General features: G+C 54.4%; 1 protein-coding gene across 2 annotated transcripts; it reads left to right on the top strand.

Moving 5' to 3' along the window:
- The first annotated feature begins 373 nt into the window (after window positions 1–373).
- IPO13 (importin 13) lies at window positions 374–20,582 on the top strand. Of its 2 annotated transcripts, XM_033114687.1 has the most exons (20): window positions 375–1,318; window positions 3,143–3,879; window positions 9,107–9,247; window positions 9,354–9,495; window positions 9,604–9,770; window positions 9,985–10,105; window positions 10,189–10,336; window positions 10,762–10,943; window positions 11,024–11,050; window positions 11,221–11,355; window positions 11,611–11,754; window positions 12,860–12,940; window positions 13,762–13,899; window positions 14,088–14,184; window positions 17,148–17,200; window positions 19,401–19,467; window positions 19,556–19,614; window positions 19,768–19,857; window positions 20,143–20,324; window positions 20,416–20,582. In XM_033114687.1, the coding sequence occupies exons 1-20, from the start codon at window positions 1,235–1,237 to the stop codon at window positions 20,510–20,512; spliced, it is 2,892 nt and encodes a 963-aa protein (XP_032970578.1). In that variant the 5' UTR covers window positions 375–1,234; the 3' UTR covers window positions 20,513–20,582. The 2 variants fall into 2 exon arrangements, 1 of the variants encoding a protein (XP_032970578.1); XR_004423883.1 differs by lacking the exons at window positions 17,148–17,200; window positions 20,143–20,324; window positions 20,416–20,582 and having other exon boundaries at window positions 374–1,318; window positions 19,768–19,849.
- The last annotated feature ends 887 nt before the right edge of the window (window positions 20,583–21,469 follow it).

Consider the following 21,469-nt stretch of genomic DNA (forward strand, 5'->3'; position numbering starts at 1 on the left):
CCCCCAGGATGTACCCACAGCGGAGCACTAGAGTGCTATGCCCCCTCCCCCCACACACACTTACTTCACTCCCCCAACACACACACACCTTATCTCCAGGTGGGAGCCTGTCTGGGCTCCCACCTCCATCCACCCGCCCCTCGGGAGTCACACACTCTTAGGGAGCTGCTCTGCAGCTCCTCCCGACGGTTTGACTGGGAATGTCTCAGTGAGCCTGGGACTTGCGGGGCTCCGCGGGTCACCAGCCCACGTGCTCCGGTCTCAGTCGCAAGGCGCCGCCCCCCACCCCCGCTAGGCGCAACGGACTATATTTCCCAGGGTGCGCAGCGGCGGGACCTCGGCTCGGCAAAGGCCTCGAGCGGCACGCCGCTCCATCGCCTGCTCGGGGTCGCGCCGGCTGGCGCGAGGACAGGACCGAAGACCCGGAATGAGTTTCCGCGCAGTTCCGCTGGGCAGTGCCGGGCTGTGCCGGGCCGGGCCAGGGTAGGCGTAGGGGAGGGACGGCGTCTGAGTCGGCTTTGCCGGTGACAGGCGCTCGGGGCAGCCCGCGCCTTGCTGAGGTCCCCTCCCCATCCCCGCCGGGCCGGCTCGTCTGTCAGTCACTGGGGCGGAGGCAGAGGCTGTAGCGGGGCCAGAGCCGGGCGGTGAGCAGAGCGCGGGCCAGGCCGAGCGGAGGGGACCTGCCACAACCCCTCAACATTACGGACTCTTCGCCCCAGACTGTCGCAGCTGCACCCCCGCGCTTCGTTGGAACGCCTCCGTAACCCGCGAAGGGCTCTCTCCCCCGTGACCTCCCACCCCCGTGACCTCCTTATAGGACCCAGGAGCTCACTCAGACGAGGGTGTTGTGGGTACAGGCCATCGACCCTGTGACCCCTCTCGGGCCAGGGGCTCGGTTTCCCCCATAGGCCTCCCTCCCTTATGACTCCCTCCTCGCAGATTCTGGGAACAGAGCCGTGACCTACCACTAGGAGACCCCCCTGAGAACTCACTGACGGCTTCCTCCTGAGTCCCCCTCATTGGGTCTCCTCCTAAGAGCACCCCTTTTGCTTTCTGGCAAGTCCCCCACTCCCAGCCGAGGTGGGGAGACCTCGGCAGCCATGCCCGCCCTGGGTCCTCTGTCACCCCACCACTCCCTGGGCACCCAAGCCGGGGTCTAGCAGGCGGCCAGCAGCCAAGGGGCTGGGGCAGGAAACAGGTCAGGGTCCACCTCCCTGCTGGGGAAGAAGCAAAGATGGAGCGGCGGGAGGAGCAGCGGGGGGCTGCTGGGGCTGGAGAAGCACCAGCCCTGGACTTCACTGTGGAGAACGTGGAGAAGGTACGAGGGCCCTGGGGTGGGCACTCTAGTGACAGAGCAGAAGTTCTGGGGACTGACACTGATGCCAAGGCCCAGGCCTGGGCTGAGTGCCCGCTGGGATGGTGCCCCCAGGACACCTGGCATTTGCTGTCTCTCTGGGCAGGCAGGAAAGCAGTGTTACAATTTCTAATGGGCTATTTATGGCTTTCCTTAGACATTGGTCCTCTGGGGATAGATACTCTAGGGTCTTGGGATGGTCTCTCCAGAGTGCTGATGGCTTAGACCTCCAGCCAGACTGGCTATTCTCCAGCTCCGTGAGAACTGCATGAGCAGTGCAGTAAGAAACCAGGAGCCCAGGAGACCTGCAGCTTAGTCCCCAGGAACCATACTGATGCTGACCCATCCTGGACATGTTTTGTTGAGCCAAGGGTCTCAGAAAATAGTCTGGGACTAAAACAATCTGGATTGTGTTTTCACTCTTTCTTGGAGAAAGGTCCTTCCTTTATTGGATGGAGGCCAGACCAGCCCTGGGCAGGCAGGAGTAGGGCTGGCCCCCTTTGTTTTGTGCTGGGCCCAAGGGACCTGGTCCTGCTGGCAGTCTCGGGGTTCTTTCCTACTCACCTGCCCACATGGCTTCCTGCCATGGAACCCCCAGACTCCCCCACTGCAATCGTTTTTGAAAACTGCTTTTCTGGTTGTTCTCTTCTGGGTTTTACCTGCAGAGGCCTGAAATGTAGAAATGCATCCCCCCCAAGCACCCCGCCACCCATGAATGGTGAGATGGGGCTACCTTGCTGCAAAATTGGCAATGGTTGCAGATATTCATTTGTTATTCTTGAGCCCTGTTTGCCATACCAAATGGTGAGGATACATCCCTTCTGCTTCTGTTCTCTGCCTGCCTCTGCATCCCCAAGGGACCAAACAAGGACAATGACCATAACTGGCCATCAGGGGACAGATATGGCCTAAGCCTACTTGGATGGAGACTGCTTAGGGAGTCAGAGTCCTGGCCTCACTCTTCCACCGCCTGGGGCTGGGCAGTGTTGGCATGGTGGTGCACCGTTCCATGTGCAACCGGGGAGTTAAACCTCTGTTTTCTTACTGTGTGAGGTCGCAGTGGAATTGGGACCCTGGGGATTCAGCTAGTTGAGAGCTCCAGGCTCTCATTTGCCAGGGCTGAAGATCAAGACTTCTCTGGACCAACTTTTTGGACCCTTACGTGCGCTCTCTGAGGGGTGTTCTCATCCTTCTCTCCAGAATGTCTCTGTCGTAGGCTGCCTGGCAAAGTCTTAGTCCTGCTCAGATTTCACACTGGCTTTGGTGCCAGCATCTGGAGTGACCTAGTGATGATCCTGGGGGAGCTGAATGGAGCTTTTGGAGTTGATGGGAGCAGCTGTGTCTGGGAGGGTCGGGGGGGGGGGTCCCCCTCAGGCTCTTCCATGCTTTTCTCGGGCTTAGCTTCATTCCTGTGGAACCATTCCTTCCACCTGGGCCTCGTCCTTTACCTCAAGTGCCCCCTCCCCTTTGGCGAGCTCAGCCTTCTCTGTTTTAAATTAATAATAATAATATTATTATTTGCTTTCTTGTGGAGATTCACTCTTTGAACCCATAACGTTTTGCTATAAGGAGAAGAGAATATGGTAGAGCATGGGCCAAGTTCAGGTTCTTAAGATATTGGCAGGACCCCAGGCTCATGAAACTGCAGAGCCCTCAGCTCTCCCTTCCTGCTCGGCCCTCCAGTCAGAAAGAGAGAGCAGTCTTGCAGGACCAAGTCATGCCCCCGTTTCTGGGCTCGGGCAGGGTCCAAAGTGGCCAGCATCTGCTCAGGCCTGTGCTGTCCTGCAGGCGCTGCACCAGCTCTACTACGACCCCAACATTGAGAACAAGAACCTGGCTCAGAAGTGGCTGATGCAGGCCCAGGTCTCCCCACAGGCCTGGCACTTCAGCTGGCAGCTACTGCAGCCCGACAAGGTGCCTGAGATCCAGTACTTTGGGGCCAGTGCCCTGCACATCAAGATCTCTCGCTACTGGAGTGACATCCCCACCGATCAGTACGAAAGTCTAAAGGCACAGCTCTTCACTCAGATCACCCGCTTCGCCAGTGGTTCCAAGATTGTGCTCACACGGCTGTGTGTGGCGCTGGCCTCACTGGCTCTCAGCATGATGCCTGACGCTTGGCCATGTGCTGTGGCAGATATGGTACGGCTCTTCCAGGCTGAGGACTCGCCAGTGGATGGCCAGGGCCGCTGTCTGGCTCTGCTGGAGCTGCTGACAGTGCTGCCTGAGGAATTTCAGACCAGCCGCCTGCCCCAGTATCGCAAAGGCCTGGTGCGGACCAGCCTGGCTGTGGAGTGTGGGGCTGTCTTCCCGTTGCTGGAGCAGCTGCTCCAGCAGCCCAGCTCACCCAGCTGTGTACGTCAGAAGGTGCTCAAGTGCTTTTCCAGCTGGGTTCAGCTGGAGGTGCCACTGCAGGACTGCGAGGCGCTCATTCAGGCTGCCTTCACGGCCCTGCAGGACTCCGAGCTCTTCGACAGCAGCGTGGAGGCCATCGTCAACGCCATCTCACAGCCGGATGCCCAGAGGTGAGCTGGTCCCTACCTTCCCAGAGAGGGACAGTCTGCGTGGCCAGACCCCTGTGCACTCATCCATCTGTGTAGTAAACACTGAGAGCCTACTGTGTACCTGGTCCTGTGCTGGACATACAGCAAGGAACCAGAAAAGACATGGTCCTGTCCTTACGGATCAGAGAGGGAGACAGACATTAAACCAACCGTCCAGTGAGTTAGTCAGTTAAAATATTTGACTCTTCTCTTTCTCTCAGCCAGTCAGGCACCAAGTTCTGGCTGTTCTGCTCCTGACCATATTGCAAATCTATTTTTCCTTTCCGTTTCCATTGCCACCACTCTAGTCCAAGCTGCCATCATTGCTCCCCAGATTACTTTCCCCAGAGCTCTCTCACCAGTCCCCTGGTTTTCACTCTTGTACCCTCCATTGTCTACCCAGCAACCAGAGTGATCTTTTGAAAGTGAGTGTCTAACCTTTCCTTTCTGCTCAGAACCCTTCAGTGGCTTCTCACTGCTCTTAGGATAAAGTTCAGAATCCTTAATGTGATCCACAGAGATGCTACACAATATGGCATAGCCAGCCTCACCTCGTGCCGTGTTCCTTGCTTTCTTCACTCTCACAGTCTTTTCAGTTCCTTGAATGTTCCATGCTCCTTTCAGGCTTGGAACCATTACATGCACTTGTACGTGTACTTTGCCTCAGTTTAAATTTCACATCCTCAATGATTTTTAAAACTAAGTTTGGTCTTCTCTTTTATTTTATCTCAGAGTTTCCAGTGTTTTTCCTTCTTAGCCCATAAGACGGTTTCATTATAAATTAATGTATGTCTCCCCATTAGTCTCTCAGCTCGGTGACGGCAGGCACTCCATCATTTTGTTTTGTCACTTTGTGCCTGGCAGCACTTGGTAGCATTCAGTGTTTTTTGAACGGCTGAAAAGTAGGAGTTGCCTGAGTGGTGAGGGGTGTGAGCGGGCGTGGGAAAGGTTGGGGGAGGAGGGAGTGTTGCAGGCTCCAAGAGCGACAGCAGGTGCAAAGGCCTGTGGTGGGCAGCACCCTGGTACGTTCAAGGACCCGAAAGAAGGTGAGTGTAGTGAGGGGTTGGTTCAGCAAACATTTGTTGAGCACCTGTTTGTGTGTCGGGCCCTGTGCTGAGTACGAAGAGCATAAAGGTGAATGGGTTGACTTCTGCAAGCCAGGAGCTCATAACCTCGTAGATGCACGAGTGGACAAGTACAGTCAACATGGTGACTATTCTAATGGAGAGAGCAGGGCTATAAGGGCCCAGAGGAGGCATTTAACCCAATCTGTGGGTTGTGAAAGGCTTCCCAGAGGAGGTGACAACTGAGCTAGGCTGGGGTGATGGATATGGCGAGGACATTTCCGAGAGACGAAGGAGCCTGAGCAAGGGAAGGGTGTGAGAGAGCCTGCGAGTGGGTGAGATTAGACAGCAGCATTTAAGGGCCGGTTGTAGGCCAAGTAGGACCTTGTTGGCCATGCTGGAGATTTTGGTCTTCATCTTGAGGATGATGTAAAGATATTAAAGGATTTTAGGCAGAGAAAATGATGAATTTTTGGTATAAGTTGGATTGGCCAGGGCAAGACTGGAGGCCTGACACATTTCAGAGACATGGCTTTGAGAACCCTTGGAGAGTCAGAGGGGGGAAAACATCGAAAGAGACAGCACTGGGGAGTGGTTAATGATCTCTAGCCTTGGCATTGATCACATCAGAGTTTGAATTCCAGATGGTCCACTTACTAGATCTGAGACCTTGGGTAAGCCACTGTTAAGCCTCAGTTTCCTCATCAGTAAATTGGGTGTGATCATATCGCCCTCAGAGAGTTTTAGTGGTTTGAATAGGATAATGCGCCTAGGGCCTGCCCCTGCTATTCTATAATGAATATTTCGGTACGAGGATACATACGCGGATGTCTGTGAGAGGTTCAGCATGGCTCCTGTGCACTCCATAAATGGCAGTGCTGTTATTTCATATCACTATTACATTGGCAGTTAGTATGCCTTTGCCCTGGTTTCCCAGGTTTTCCAACTTAAGGTAGGTACCAAGTCCCAGGTCAAGGCTTTTCTTGGCAACCCACATCTCAGGTGCTGGCTGGGCTCAGACAGTTAATGGCTGAGGGGAATTGTCTAGGGCTAGTGCATGGGTGATGTGGGGTGTCCTTGGATACACCCAGGTTTACCCGCCCAGCCAGTCTCCAGGGCTTTGGTAGGTAATTGATGCCTCTTCTCCTCTGAACGAATGAGCGAGCAAGAAGCCAGTGAGGGAACCCACAGCCTCCTGAGCGCCCATTGGCTGCAGCTCCCTTTGTTGCTTAGCAACTCTCCCCATTTTCTCAGCTCTGCTCCTAGAGCTCTAATTGCAGGTCTGGGCTGAGCTCAGTGTGAGTGGCAGCCAAGGAGTCCCAGCAGCTCAAGTTGGCCAATGGGAATCAACCCTCTTGAACCCAGTCTCAGCTATCACCCTAAAGACATCCTCTCTTATCTCCCTCCCTCAAACCTAGAAACTTCTTGGGGTGCCTCAAGCCTGGTCTCCTATCTCCTCACAAGTCTCAGGTGCCCAGGTGGTAGGAAATCTATGCTAGAGTTCCCCCATGGGTGGGCTGCACCCAGCCTGGAGTCAGAGTTTGGGCCTTGCTCTGTGTAGTTTAGTTTCCTCGCTTTGGCTTGAGAAAGTCATCTTCAGTGGTTTTGACTCCTGCGTTACCCACGCGTCCTGACTTCGGCCCTCCCCTTGGCAAAGCTTGTACTCAACTCCCCCTTTTCCCACTCCTCCACGGCTGTTCTGCTTGCTTGGCCCTCTCTCCTCCGAAATGGTTTTTTTTTTCTCCTATAATATGTTTTTATTTTGGAAAAGCTTTTCACTGGGGACTGAGGGAAGAGAGAAGGTGAATTAGACGGGCTCTTGGGGGCTCCCATCAGTTAGGACTTGAGATGGGCAGGGGTCTGTATAGATCCTTTGAGGAAATTCAGGTTGGACTTTGAAAGAGAAGCAGACCTACAGCAGTATAAGGGGCCTGCCTGGGACCTGTCTCTAAGTTGCTGGATGACCTTGGGTGCTACTCTGAGCCCTTCTGAGCTATATTGTCCTTGATTTATCTTATGAGTTTCGGATAAGACAATTAAGAACCTTCACTGAGGACCTACTGTGTACATGAACTTTGGCAGGTGTGAGGGAGCTTTGGAATACAGTGGGGATAGGGCACTACCTCCTGCCCCCGTCTCAACCCGTGGGGAGCTTGAGGGTCATGGCCTTGGCCCTGCCCCTGCTCTCTGTGCCAGAGTCTGGCCTGAAGGTGCCCATTGTCTGGTGGTACAGCCCGTGTCAGGGCATGAGACTGACACCCTCTCAGCTGTGTCCAGGCTGCGCCCTCTGGGGCCGTCTCTGGGCTAGGGATATCCTGGTATGGATGCCTTGTCTCGCCAGAATGGGAATGTGGAGAAGGCCAGCATCTTGGGTTGTTTGCCTCTGGCCTGTCCTCCTCATCTCACCCCGAAGGTTAGGAGGCTACCTGCCTAGCAACCTGGTTGGGGCAGGTCCGGATAGAACTCCTTTTGGACCCTCAGTACTCCACCCACCTCTCCATAGATTGCTATGGGGACACTATGATTGACAGCAGAGGGGTCCCAAGCATCTGACCCCCCCTGAGAGTATCACTTCCTCTTAGTCTGATCTCCACAGAGCAGGCTACTAAGGAGGGGACAGTGGGATAGAGCTCGCCTTCTCTCTGTCTCCTGGGTGTAGTCCGCTTCCTTTAGGGGTCGTTGTGCTTCAGGGCTCTGACCGGGACCCTCTTCTTTTCTCTCACTCGACACTTTCTGCCTGCGCAATTCTCATCTACTCCTATAACTTCAATTACCAGCTGTTCACTGTTGACTCCAAAATCTATGTCTCTCTGTTGGGCTTCAGATTTTTATTTCCAACTCTCTGGACACTTCTACCTGCATATCTCACCAGGTACCTCTGATTCAATGTGCCTAACACTGAACCTTCCAGCCTCCCATTAAATTTGTTACTGTCCGCCTCCCCCCGCCAAGGTCTCAGTAAGTAACCCCACTATCTACCTAGTTGTTTAGCCAGTAACCTGAGAGTTGTCCCTGACTCTTTCCCATCCTCACGTCCAGTCAGTCATCAGGTCCTGTCCATTTTGCCTGTTAGCTCTCTCTAAGTTCATTACCTACTTTCCCTTCCTACTGCCCCCAGAGTACCTAGGAGTTAGGATTCGGTGTAGGAGGTAGAGTGGAGGCTGGGATTGATACTCTTAGGAGCTGTTGCTGCCTTCTAAAGTCTTTACCAGGGCTCCTGAGTCTGTGTTAACTCTTCTGTCTCCTGTATTTGTTCGAGCTCCTTGAACACTATCTCTGTTACTTTCCTAGAGCTGCTACAATGAGGACCACACACTGGTTATCTTTAAACAACAGAAATTAATTGTCTCACAGTTATGGGGGCTAGAGGTCTGAAGTCAAGGTGTCAGCTCCCCTGAAACCTGTTGGCCTCCTCCTACTTCTGGTGGTTTGCTGGCAATCTTTGGTGTTCCTTGGCATGTAGCTGTATAACTCCAATCTCCACCTTTGTTGTCACATGTCTTTCTCCCTGGAGGACTCTGTCTTTACATGGATATCTTCTTATAGAGACATCAGTCATATTGTTTTAGGGGTCTCCCCACTCTGTGACCTTATCTGCAATGACTCTATTTCCAAATAAGGTCACCTTCTGAGGAACTAGAGGTTAAGACTTCACCATAACTTTTTTGCCTCGAAGGACCGAATGTCATCCTGAGAGAACCGGGGAAGTGTTAACTACCTCACCGGCAGCCACAGAAGCCCATGATCCAACCCACTGGGGACACAATTCAACCCATATCAGTCTGCCATCTGCCTCCCCCAAATTTATGTCCTTCCCACATTCAAAATACATTCACCTCATCCCTACCTCCCCAAAAGTCTTAACCCCTTCCAGCATCAACTCTAAGTCCAATTGGAAGACACAATTCACCCCATAACACTGACCTCGCACTTCCTTTCCAGAGTTCTCTTGGAGGTCTCTGACCTAAGGTTCTTCCTAACATGGCAGCGTCGGAGCTGCCCTGTAGGCCCTGACCTCTGTTTTGCTTTGGATTTGATGTGGGGAGGGGGTCTTTGATGGAAGACAGGGAGAATGTACTTTTCTTTCACAGATGGGGAGCGATGGGCAGGCAGCTCTGACGGGTGTCCTCTTCTCTTGCCCCCAGGTATGTGAACACACTCCTGAAACTCATCCCGCTGGTGCTGGGACTGCAGGATCAACTGCGACAGGCAGTGCAGAGTGGGGACATGGAGACCTCCCATGGCATCTGTCGCATTGCTGTGGCCCTGGGCGAGAACCACTCCCGGTGAGGAGTGGGGCAGCTGGGGGGGGTTGCAGGGCCCTCTAGGAGGTGGCGTTATGGAGCCCTCTTGGGGGAGGCGGCATGACCTGACTGTCTCCCCTCCCTCCAGGGCCCTGCTGGACCAGGTGGAGCACTGGCAGAGCTTCCTGGCCCTTGTCAACATGATCATGTTCTGCACGGGCATACCTGGCCACTATCCTGTCAATGAAACCACCAGCTCCCTGACCCTCACCTTCTGGTACACGCTGCAGGTGTGTCTGTGTGACCTGCAGTAGGAGGGGTTCATGATGGAAGACGGTGGGTCGTGGGCTTCTGTGGCTGCCGGTGAGGTGGCTCACACTCTTGCCTGGCTCTCGCAGGATGACATTCTGTCCTTTGAGGCGGAGAAACAGGCTGTGTACCAGCAGGTGTACCGGCCGGTCTACTTCCAGCTGGTGGATGTGCTTCTGCACAAGGCCCAGTTCCCTTCTGATGAGGAATATGGATTCTGGTCCTCAGACGAGAAGGAGCAGTTCCGAATTTACAGGTGATGCTAGCAGGCCAACCTTAGCTCTAAATGGAGTCCTGAAATAATGAAGGCAGTAAGAGGAGGGGCCCAAGGCCAGACTTCCTGAATCCTGGGGCTCTTTCCTCTATTCTCTAGGAACTTTTACAGGGTTATGGGGTACAGGGTGGGTTCCTGGGCTTGGGGGCAGGAGTCTGGACCCTGGCAGTGCATAAGGCCTTCATCTGCTTCTCAGGGTGGACATCTCAGACACGCTCATGTATGTCTACGAGATGCTGGGGGCCGAGCTGCTCAGCAACCTCTATGACAAGCTGGGCCGTTTGCTCACCAGCTCAGAGGAGCCCTACTCCTGGCAGGTACCTTCCAAGCCCGGTTCCCTCAGCCCTCCCAGACCTGTCACAGCCTCCTCAGCCAAGCCAGTGGCACCCTCTCTCCCCAGCACACAGAGGCCCTGCTCTATGGCTTCCAATCCATCGCAGAGACCATCGATGTTAACTATTCTGACGTGGTGCCTGGGCTCATTGGCCTCATCCCTCGGATCAGCATCAGCAACGTGCAGCTGGCGGACACTGTCATGTTCACGATTGGTGAGGCCTGGCACACACCCACGAGCACGTTCCCAGAGCCACCGGCACCCAGCCACAGCCCGCCTGCGGGGGCCTATCCAGAGTGGGAGAGACACACGTGCCCACACATGCAGTCAGCGTTGCAGCCAGCTGGCTGTCTAGGGGTCCTTCTGCACGTCTAGGGGTCCTTCCTATAGTGTATTGAGCTGCGATTTGGTGAAGCTAAGTCAGTGCCAGTGTTGGGCCTCTAACGAGCAACTCTTTCCTGCTTCTCAGCTGTAATGAGCATGTTGGATCGTGTGCAAGCATATTTGCCTCTTCAGCCCTCTGAATGAGCGGTGATCTATACCAGGGCTGCAACGTGACCCTGTCCGGGACAGGAGCTCTGCCTGCCTTGCAGGGACATGGCCTGCCTCAAAGGTCCTCCCTCTCCCCTCTTCCTCCAGGAGCTCTGTCTGAATGGCTGGCTGACCACCCCGTCATGATCAACAGCGTCCTGCCCCTCGTACTGCATGCCCTCGGCAACCCGGAGCTCTCCGTCTCTTCTGTGTCCACCCTCAAGAAGATCTGCCGAGAGTGCAAGTACGACCTGCCGCCCTACGCTGCCAACATCGTGGCCGTCTCCCAGGTGCGCAGGGGCCCGGGTGGAGCTGGGCCGCAGGCGCAATCGGCACTGCTCTGATCCCTACTCCACCTTTGTATCCCCAGGACGTGCTGATGAAACAGATCCACAAGGTGAGCGCACAAGTTTCTTGGGGGCTCCTTGGGGATATTGGAGGAACCCACAGAAATTCTGTCTTCTGCCTTGTCCCCTGTTCTCTGTTCCTGGAAGCTTACCCAGTCGGTTCAGCCTTCGCACCACAACCAGATAGGTCCAGGACTGACCTCCGTGTTGTGTCCCACAGACGAGCCAGTGCATGTGGCTGATGCAGGCACTGGGCTTCCTGCTGTCAGCCCTGCAGGTGGAGGAGATCCTTAAGAACCTGCACTCGCTCATCTCGCCCTACATCCAGCAGCTGGAGAAGCTAGCCGAGGAGATCGTGAGTGAGCCAGGGCGGGTGGGTGGGGGTGTGTGTCTCTCCCCAGGAGAGAGCAGGGGTGGGACTCTAGGGCGGGTGGTAGGGGTATATGTGTCTGACTGTCTGTCTGTCTGTCTCCAGGGAGGAGCAGGACAGGGGTGTCCCTTTGTGTGAGCTGTGGCTGCTGAGGGTTGGGGTTGGAGCTGGCAGTCAGGCTGGGCCCACGGGGCCCAGCTGGGCTGGGCGATCCAGAACTTGGTTCGTTACACCCCACAGCCTAATCCCTCCAACAAGCTGGCCATTGTTCACATCTTGGGGCTTCTCTCCAACCTCTTCACCACGCTGGATGTCAGTCATCATGAGGATGATCACGAAGGCTCTGAGCTCCGGAAGCTGCCAGTGCCACAGGGACCCAATCCCGTGGGTGATGTTGTCATTGCCGTTGACCCCAGCCCCCAACCCTGTGGGAGTGTCATTGTCACCCCCAACTCTGTGGGCAATATTGTCATCGTTCCCTGGGACGTTGTGCGTCAGGTCCTCACCCTGTGAACGAGCTGACTGTCGCCCCTCACCGGGTAGGGAGTGACAGCATTGTCTCACCCTGTGGGTGCTGGTGTCTTTGGCCCCAGCCCAACTGGGGTGACGTCACTGTGGTTCTTCCGCCCATGGAGGACACTGACATTATCCTCCAACCCCTAAGTGATGCTTACATGTTCCCATGTACTAGTTCTTACCCTCAAGTTGCTCCCAGTCTAGAGGAAATACCTGTGAACAGCAGGTGACAGTGCTGTGCTCAGCTCGGGCACAGGAGCGGGGGGGGGGGCCCCTTACAAGCTGCTTGGTCTGGGGCGGGCCTCAGCTTCCCGTTCAAAACTGTGAACATCAGTCTATTGGCTTGCTCACCTCATGGAACTGTAGGTGTGGTCTTGAGTGAAAGTATTTTGCATACTGACATTTTGTATACATGTGAGGGACTGCTTTGGTCATTGTTAACCAGTACCTGCTCCAGTGTTTCTCCTGGACAAAAGGAAGCCACAGTATCCTGGCTCCTCTGCTCAACTCCCCACCCCAGGTCTCCTTTTGGCTCCAGACCACACCTCCCCCGCAGAGCCCCTTCTACTTCTATGGTAGGCGTCACCCTGCCTTCCCTCACCCCCAGGACCTCAGTCTGCTCTCTGCTCCTTCATAAGCTGCCCAGGTTTGCACATCGCTTGGGGCTGTCTACCTTAAGCCTGCCTAGGTGAGACAGCACCTCCACTTCCGGGGGCTAGCCCATAGGCTTTTGGCACGAAGAGTTTTACTGAGCAGAAATTGATAGGGAGTGATTTTTTAAAAGTTACGAAGTTTTAATAATATTATGAAGCACTCATAATATCCCCGCTGTGCAGTTTGAGGCTTCTTCTGAGAGGATCCTCGATGTGCAGTCTGGGGTGATAGGTTTGAACTCCTGGTCTACTTCCTACTACCAGGTCCTTCTCGGGTGGGTGACAGTGGTGGTGGGGGCATCTTCATCCTGTGTCTCCAGGTGGTGGTGGTGCTGCAGCAGGTCTTCCAGCTTATCCAGAAGGTGCTGAGCAAATGGCTGAATGATGCCCAGGTGGTGGAGGTGAGCCCCGACCCTTGCTGTTTGCCCCATGGTGACTTTGCTCAGAGGTGAGCAAGGAGGAAGGTGTGGCTGCTCCGGTTAAGCCTGTGATGGTGTGGAGGAGGCAAAGGAGATGGATTCTGTCCCGTCCATCCAGGGAGTCTTCTGGGAAGACATTCAGAACTCCCCAGTATCACAAGAAGCTCTCGACCAGAGGACTGTGTGATGTTGGGGCTGAGTGACAGTCAGGGACCCACTTTCACAGCAGAGACTTGCATTGCCTTGGGTCTCTTTTCAGTTCAGGGCTGCTCCCTGAGAGGAAATGGTAGAGATGTAAGTAGCAAGAGTTGAGTTACAGAGTTCCATCCTGTGCCCCTCTGAGAAGGGCCTTTCTGCTTCCTGCCTTGCAGGGTAAGGGCCAGACTTGTTTACTTTCCTTGATTCACAGAACCAGGCCAGGGCCCCTTCTTAGGCCTCTCTCCGAGGCCTCAGTTGTGTTCCAGCTGTTCGTGACTTGCTGACCAGGCCCCTTTGCTTTCTTTTTTTCACCTTAAATACATTTGACATATAACGTTTTGTAAATTTAAGGTGTACAGCATGTTTATTTGCTACATTTATATATTATAATATGGTTGCCATTATAGTGATAATTAGTACCTCTATCATGTCACATAATTATCATTTCTTCTTAGTGGTTAGAATAATTAAGATCTCGTCTCTTAGCTAATTTGATGATTATAATACAACATTGTTAGAATAATTAAGATCTAGTCTCTTAGTTAATTTGAGGATTATAACACAATATTGTTTTGTTTCGTGGGCCCCTTTGCTTTCTTTCCCAGGCGGTATGCGCTATCTTCGAGAAGTCTGTTAAGACGCTGCTGGATGACTTTGCCCCCATGGTGCCCCAGCTGTGTGAGATGCTGGGTCGGATGTACAGCACCATCCCCCAGGCCTCTGCGCTTGACCTCACTCGGCAGGTGGGCCTCCTGACCCGGACAGCAGCATTCTAGATTTCATCCTAGTCAGAGATGGGACTCAGGGAGGGGGAGGTGGGTGGAGGGGGTGGGTGGCTGCCCTGGCAGGGTCCTCACCTGCATCCCAGGGATGCTGGCCTGTCCCGGTGAGACGGGGCCTCCGCTGACCAGCATCCCCTGCTTTGTTGTAGCTGGTCCACATCTTTGCTCATGAGCCTGCCCACTTTCCCCCAATCGAGGCCCTCTTCCTGCTCGTCACCTCCGTCACACTCACTCTCTTCCAGCAAGGTAGGTCCTGACCAGGGTCTCTGCTGCTGCTGCCACTGCCACTGCCTCTGCTGCTCTGACCGGGGAGCCAAAGCTGCCCACTCTGTTCTCCGTCCCCTGAGTTGCACATGGGACTTGATGGGAAACTTATGAGATAAAGCACAGCATAATTGTCACCTTACAAATAGTTGACACCTTAGGTGGAAGTGGATAAGAGAGTGAATGATGTCTGCTACTGGCCTGCTGGGCTCAGGGCCAGTCTGGATGTCGGGGAAGGTGGAGCCAGAAGCTCTGAGGGACTTGGGGTACCAGGCTGGCTCCTTTTCTTTGGGGTATAATGAAAAGTGGAAAGAGCACGGGTTTTGAAGTCAGGTCCACCTAGATTCTAAGCTCATCACCACCAACTAGTTGTGTGACCTTGGGCAAGTCACTTACCTTTGTGGAGCCTTCGTTTCCATATCTGTGAAATGGAGATTTCTTATACTTGATAGGATTGTTATAGACATTAAAGGAGCATCTTTTGGACCCATGACTTGTGGTTTTTGCTCACGAAGTACTCAGGAGTGCTGATTGCTTTCCCTGCATCGAGGTTTATTCCTTTCCATGCCAAAAGCCTTTGGCTGTGGTCCCAGCCCCCTATTCACTGTGGCCCTTTGCCTGAGAAAGTTGGGAGCCAAGGCCTCCAGGCTTCCCTTGCTGTCTAACCCAGGGCTTCTAACTCGGAAATGAAATAGCACTGCTCAGCCAGCCTTCTGAGTCTTGCCTGGATTCGTGGTTGCAGGTTTGAGGCTCACCCGGGGTCTCAGGTGGAGCTGGAGTGCTCTGTGCTTATGTCTGCAGTGTCCAGTCCCAAGACGCTGGTCTCTGCTCTGATGGGCTCTGGGTAGGTCCAAAGTGGGGAGACACCTGAGCCAGCACCCAGGCATGGTGATGCTCAGCTCCACTTCTCCCACTCCTCAGATCCAGGTGGGGACCAGTCCTGGTGGTCCTGGCTCCTGATTGTCCCTCAGTCTGCCCACTTCCCCTGCCCCCATGGCCGCAGTCTCAGTGTACGGTGTCTGGATTGCCTCAACAATTTTCTGACTGGTTTTCCTGCATCTGCCCTTCTGTCCGATCCATTCTGCACCCTGAATCTGTAATGTTCTTTATAAAACACAAAGCTGAACATTTTCCCTCCCTGGCTTAAAACCCTTTCATTCCTCCCCTATTGTCCTCGGGTTATTGCCCCGCTCCCCCGCACATGATGGAGCTCCTGCATACCTCTCGGTGTCCTCTCCTGCCAGCGTCCCCGTGACTCCAGCCGTCCAGCCACACTGACGTTTCCCTTCCCGTGTCCCATTTGATCCCTGTGTCTTGCTCCTCTGACTGGAATGCCCTGTGCCCTTTGCTGGGTGAGCGCTCACTCCTTCATGACTTACCCATGCACCATTCCCCAGAAGCTTCCCGGAGGCAGAATCAGGTGCTTCTACCTTTGTGCCCACACTGCATCATGTACGCATTGCTGATACAGCACTGATTACACTAAATTCAGCTTTCCTGTCTGTCTCTCTCCCTAGACTAAGCCCCTCAAGGGCAGGGCTGGATCTCTCTTAGGCATCCCCAGTGCCCAAAGCGAGGCCAGCCTAGAGCAGGCACCAGACGCTGTTGAAGAAAGGAGGATGAGGGCTCCCTGCCCTTGGAACCTTTCTTCCCACTGCTAGCAGGGTGGCTGTTGAATGTCGAACCTGCTGTCTGCAGTGGGACCCAGGCATGGGGCACATTGGGCCTCACCTTCCCAGACCTGAGTAACTTGGGGCTCAGATGTGAAAGGGACGGGCTTTATCAGTGGCTCCGCATAGCCTGGAGAAGGAAGCGGGGAAGAGACGATGATCTGTTTTACAGTGGGAAACTGAGCGTTTGTGGCTTGCGCAAGATCACACAGCTCCTTAGTGGTGTCTCAGGCAGATATTCCGGCAGTGCCTTCTCCCGAGAGTGGAGTGGCCCGGGCAGGAGCTCTGGCGCAAGCCTTGCCCTTGCCACAGGCGTCATCAGAATTGGAGGCAGAGTCGTGTCCAACGTCCTGTTTGTTGGGCTTGTTGGTTGTCTCGCTGGACAGGATGGCCCCCTTACCTGGATGCTGTCCCAGTGTGGCCATTCCTTCCTCAGGCTCTGCCCTCCCCCTGCACCATGGGGTGACACATTGACTGGTTTCCCTCTTTCTTCGTGTGTCCTGATGGGAGCTGGTCCTCAGCCCTGAGCTTGGTTCTCTGCTGGGTCCGTGTCCATGTGGAGGGGCTTTGCTGGGTGGGCTTTCCGTTTTGGCCTCAGGGTGCAGTTTCCTTCCCTAGGCCCTGCCAGTGGTTTGCCTGGCCAGCCTCATAGCATATTGGCCACTGTCCTATCCAAGAAGGAGTCCTCTGGTTTAAGTGGACCCAATAGGTTCCTTTCTTTGGCCAGACCAAGAGCCCTAAGGCCATCGAAGTGAAGAAGGGCACCTTCTCAGGCCCTGAAATGGCCCGTGGCCCGTGGCCATTTCAGGGCTTTGAGCCAGGCCTCCAAAGGGGGTACAAGAACCAAACTCCCACCAGCCCTGCCCAACTCCTCGATGGATAGTGACGGGGAGGTATCCGCTAGGAAGCAATGTAGGGCCACCCTAGTCTGCCGGAGGCTACAAGAGTGTGGGGGCTGTTTCTTCAGCTATGTGGAATCCAGCAGGGGTCAAACCCCAAAGGATCCCTTGGGGGATTGACCTGAGGAGGAGTGGGGAGTAGGTGGAAGGCCCCTTGGGAGGGAGCTGGGGCAGGCCCGTCCTTCACTTTGCCGTCTCTTTCTGTTGGGCTTCTCCCCGTTCATGGTTTTTGTATGTTTTGTTTCTTTATCTTGCTTCCTGCTGCTCATGTGCCCCCATGCTGTCTCCCTGCAGGCTCTCAGTCCCACATAACTATATGAGGTTGAGTTGCTGTTTGTATAATTTTTTCTTAAGTTCCATCTTTATTATATTTTAGGGCCCAGGGATCATCCTGATATTGTTGATTCATTTATGCAACTCCTGGCACAGGTGTGTTTTAGTTTTATTCATTCACGTTCTGTTCTCTCTCTTTCTCTTTCTCTTATGTTGAAATTCAATTTAAGCCTATTTTTAGCTTTCTGTTGACAAATTTTTTTTCTGTTCAGTTGAATAGAGTTTCTTCATCTGTTTCCGTGGAAGTTGACAACCCAACATCCTCCTTTAGAGCCCCTTTGCCTCAACTAGCTCAGTCTTCTCCAAAGACCAGGGAGAGGCTAATCCTGAAGGGAGGGAGCTGGGCTGGCCTGGTGGGGGTGGGGGGCGCAGGGTGGTGACCATTCCCAGCAGCTCCTGTGTGGCTGGAGTGTCCTAGAAGTGCAGGGGTAAGACTGGAGGTGAAGGGCCTGGGCTTCCCGTGCTCCTGCCGGGAACTCCCTGCCTCAGTGCCCCAGCCTGCTCTGGAGAGGTAGGCTGGGAGGAGCTCTGAAGGGAGGGCTGAGATGAATGTGCTGCGGGGAGCCCATAGTTGGGCTGTTGGACAGGCTGCGTTGCTGCTGGGAAGTGGGGTTGTGTTTGGTGTGTGTTCAAGTGTGTTGGACCTTACTTTGTATGTTTTGAGTTTGGTTTGGGAAGGGAACAGAAATCACGTAACTGCTGTTAAGTAGTATGTGTATTGGGTGTTGGGTGCACGTGTAGCTGAAGTGTGCACAGGTGCGTGGATCCGTGCTTTATGTTGCTGTGTGTTAGGCATCGATGATGGAGTTTGAATGTTGCTGTGTGTTGGAGGCGTGTGCGTGTTGGGCTGTGGAAATGTGTGTTATGGGGGATAGGAGTATATATTGTGGTATTGGTATGTCTGTATTAGGGTGTGTCTATTTTGGAAGATACATGTGTTGAGTTGTGGGAATGTGGGATTAGTATGACGGGAGTGCTCTGTGTTAGGGGGTTCCTGTGCTTTGGGGGTCCTGTGGGTTAAAGTGAATAATACATTTATTTGCTTAATCATTCCACAAGTATTTACTGAGTATGTAATACATGCTTGGTACTCTGCGAGGTGCCGAGGGTATAACGGTGAGCAAAAGCATGCACAGTTCTTACTCTCTTGGAACTTACACTTTAGTTAGGGGACAGGGTGAGAGGCGTGGGGGGACGGAGTAAGTTCTGGGCGTGTGTGGAGGTATGTGCGAGGGTGTACCTTAGGGGTGAGGGTCTTTGAGTGTGTACTTGTGGATGGGCGAGTACGTGTGCTGGAGGCCTGGATAGATTGAGGGTGTGGGTATGGACATGGTGTCGGGATGTGGGGAGTTTTGGGGCTGTGACTATGAAGTGAGAGTGTGTTGCAAATGTGGGAGAGAGAGTGTAAAAGATGTGATAGAAGTGCGTTTGAGGGTAAATAGGGCGTTTCAAGTGAGGTTGCATGTTGGGGGTGTTTGCACGTGAGTTAACATGGTGGAGTGGAAGGTATGTGAGGGCTGGAGGGTTAGGGGTCTATTTGGTATGCGCTGGGGTGCTGCTGGGAAACAGCCGTGTTTAATGACTGCTGGAGCTGTGCAGAGCATCTCCTGTGACCTGAAGATGTGCCAGTCATGTCCTGGTACCGCTTGGGGTGGGCTGTCTGCCCCCCGTACTCCATCTGTTCCCCCCAAATGGCAATGTGGCTCCTGGGCTGGGTATGACTGCCAAGGGCCTGACACAGAGTACCCTGGGTGAAAGGCGGGGCCGTGGCTCCAAGGCTCCTACCCTACTTTTCCTCTTCCTGATCTGGAGGGTGTCTGAGGAATGCACGCAGGACGCGGGAAGGGGCTGTTGGACTGTGTTCCACATCCAGCTGCCATCTCTTCTTCCTGCTGCTCTGTTAATAAATACAGGGGGCCTCAACTGCCTCTGTGAATCGAAGTGAAGTCACTGCTGGTGACAGCCTGCAGGAGGTCTGGCCCTGAGGGAGGGGAGAGGGTGAGGTGTTGGCTCAGGGAGTGACTTGGGAACCGAGCTTTCTGCATTATGACCCCTCCCAACCTCTCATATACACCTATGCATTCGTGTACACATACATGTACATAGTATCCCTGAGCTACTTCTCTCCTGGCCTACTGAGCGCTGGGGCGGTCGGGTCCCCCAGACATGGCTGGTAGCTGGTTTTGGCAGCCTCTACCTGTGGTGTGTAAAGTTGGGGCCTGAGGTGGCAGATGAGTGGGGGGGGATAGTCCTTGGAACTGGCTGGAGCTGGGCTTACCAGCTCCACCTCCTACAGGCTCTGAAGCGGAAGCCAGATTTGTTCCTGTGTGAACGGTTGGATGTCAAAACTGTGTTCCAGTGTGGTAAGTGGGGCCAGGTGGACAGGTGGGCCTGGGGCCTCCTCGGGAAGATCCTTAGGCCCTATCTGATCTGCCTCTGCCTCTCCTACAGCTGTGCTGGCCCTCAAGTTCCCTGAGGCACCTACTGTCAAGGCCTCCTGTGGCTTCTTTGTGAGTCCCATGCTGACCCCTGAACACCCACCACCCCTACACCCAGTCCTACTCTGCCCAGGACTCCAGAGGGTAGGGGTGTGGTGTGCAGGCTTTGTCTCCGGGGTGAGGGGGGAAGGAGCTGGGACTGACTGGCCTCTCCATCCTCTGCAGACAGAGCTACTGCCTCGATGTGGGGAAGTAGAACCCGTGGGGAAGGTAGTACAGGAGGACGGCCGTATGCTGCTCATAGCAGTACTGGAGGTGAGATGGAGCGGTGGGGGGCTTGATGGGGGTGCAGTGACCCTCACTGCTGAAGCAGCTGCACCTTCTGGGAGTCTTGAGCCTTTGGTTTCTAAGCTCTTTGATTCTGTTTCTTCCTCATTTAAATGGCTGGAAGTTGTCAGGGTTGCTGTGAGGATCAGCTGGCTCTCAAAAAGCAGCTGTCACTTGCCATGTGCAGTGTAGCTGAGGCGGAGGGGTCGTGGCTCAGCACCCTTGCTGCAGAAGGGGCAAGGCTCTGGTGTGCTGAGAACCCGTCTTCCTCAGGCCATTGGGGGCCAGGCCTCCCGCAGCCTCATGGACTGCTTTGCTGACATCCTGTTTGCTCTGAACAAACACTGCTTCAGCCTTCTGAGCATGTGGATCAAGGAGGCACTGCAGCCACCTGGTTTTCCTTCTGCCCGCCTCAGCCCTGAACAGAAGGACACCTTCAGCCAGCAGATCCTTCGGTGAGCAGAGCTGGTGGGGCCTGGGCTCAGGTCTGGAGGAGAAGGAGGTAGTGGTGGATGGTGCTAACCTGCGCTCCCTTCTCTCCTGTAGTGAGCGAGTGAACAAGAGGCGGGTGAAGGAGATGGTGAAGGAGTTTACACTGCTGTGCCGGGGGCTACATGGCACAGATTATACAGCTGACTACTGAGGGGCGCTCCTGTCCCACCCACACATCCTCGTCACCCCCCCCATCCCCAAAGAGTAAACCTGGACCCTCACTGCATTATTGTCTCCGCTTCCTTTCTGCTTCCACCACCGCCTAACTGGGTGACCCCAGAAGGCCTGGGGGAAAGATGGGAGGATGCTTGGATCCAGGCCTTGGTAGGGAGTAGTGGGGCCAACCTCTAGCTCCTAGGGTGGAAGGGGCACTGCTGGAGCAAGCTGCTCCTAGGCTGGAGCCATTCAGAATACTGCCATTGTCCTTGGGGTGGGGTGGGGATTGCAGTGGTATCAGCAACCTCCCCATTACATTAGTCCCAATGTTCATAAGTGCATGCATTTATTTAATCAGTAATGCTGAGTACTAGGCCCCTAGTTCTGCCTTGCCTTGTTCTGTCTAAACAAAGGTCGATCTAGTTCATAGCGACCATGCCAAGCTGGGAGAATGGGACAGTGAAGGAAGGCTACGTGGAGGAAGTTTCATTTCTGATGGGAACAGGAGGCTTCTGAGGTAGAGGACTTGGGGCCTTGGGATGGAGGTGAGGTGCGGCTGGGTCCATTTGGGAGGGAGGAACTGGAGAGTGGCTTTGAGTTCCTGGATGGGATTCTGGTGTGGGGTTATGGGAGCACCCAAACTTGCACGTAGTGGAGAGGTATAGAAAGTGAGGCTGTGCATGTGCGGGAGGAGGTATTGTATACCCCAGAGGAAGAGGAAGCAGGACCTCGTGTTGTCCGTGTACACGTAACCCCCCACCTCTAGGTACCTGACCAGCACACGGTGGTCAGGGCTTGGTCAGGACCAGGGACAGCTCCTGCCCAGCTGCTGCTCGTCTCCCTTTGTAGGGTTCCCTCCCTTTCTACCCGGGCTGCCTCTCAGGTGCCCCAGCGTTCTCAGTAAGATCTGATGAGCAGGTCTGGCTTCTCCCCAATCCTGCCTGTGAGCCTG

Source organism: Rhinolophus ferrumequinum, chromosome 9, assembly GCF_004115265.2.
Source record: "Rhinolophus ferrumequinum isolate MPI-CBG mRhiFer1 chromosome 9, mRhiFer1_v1.p, whole genome shotgun sequence".
Classification (NCBI taxonomy): Eukaryota; Metazoa; Chordata; class Mammalia; order Chiroptera; family Rhinolophidae; genus Rhinolophus; species Rhinolophus ferrumequinum.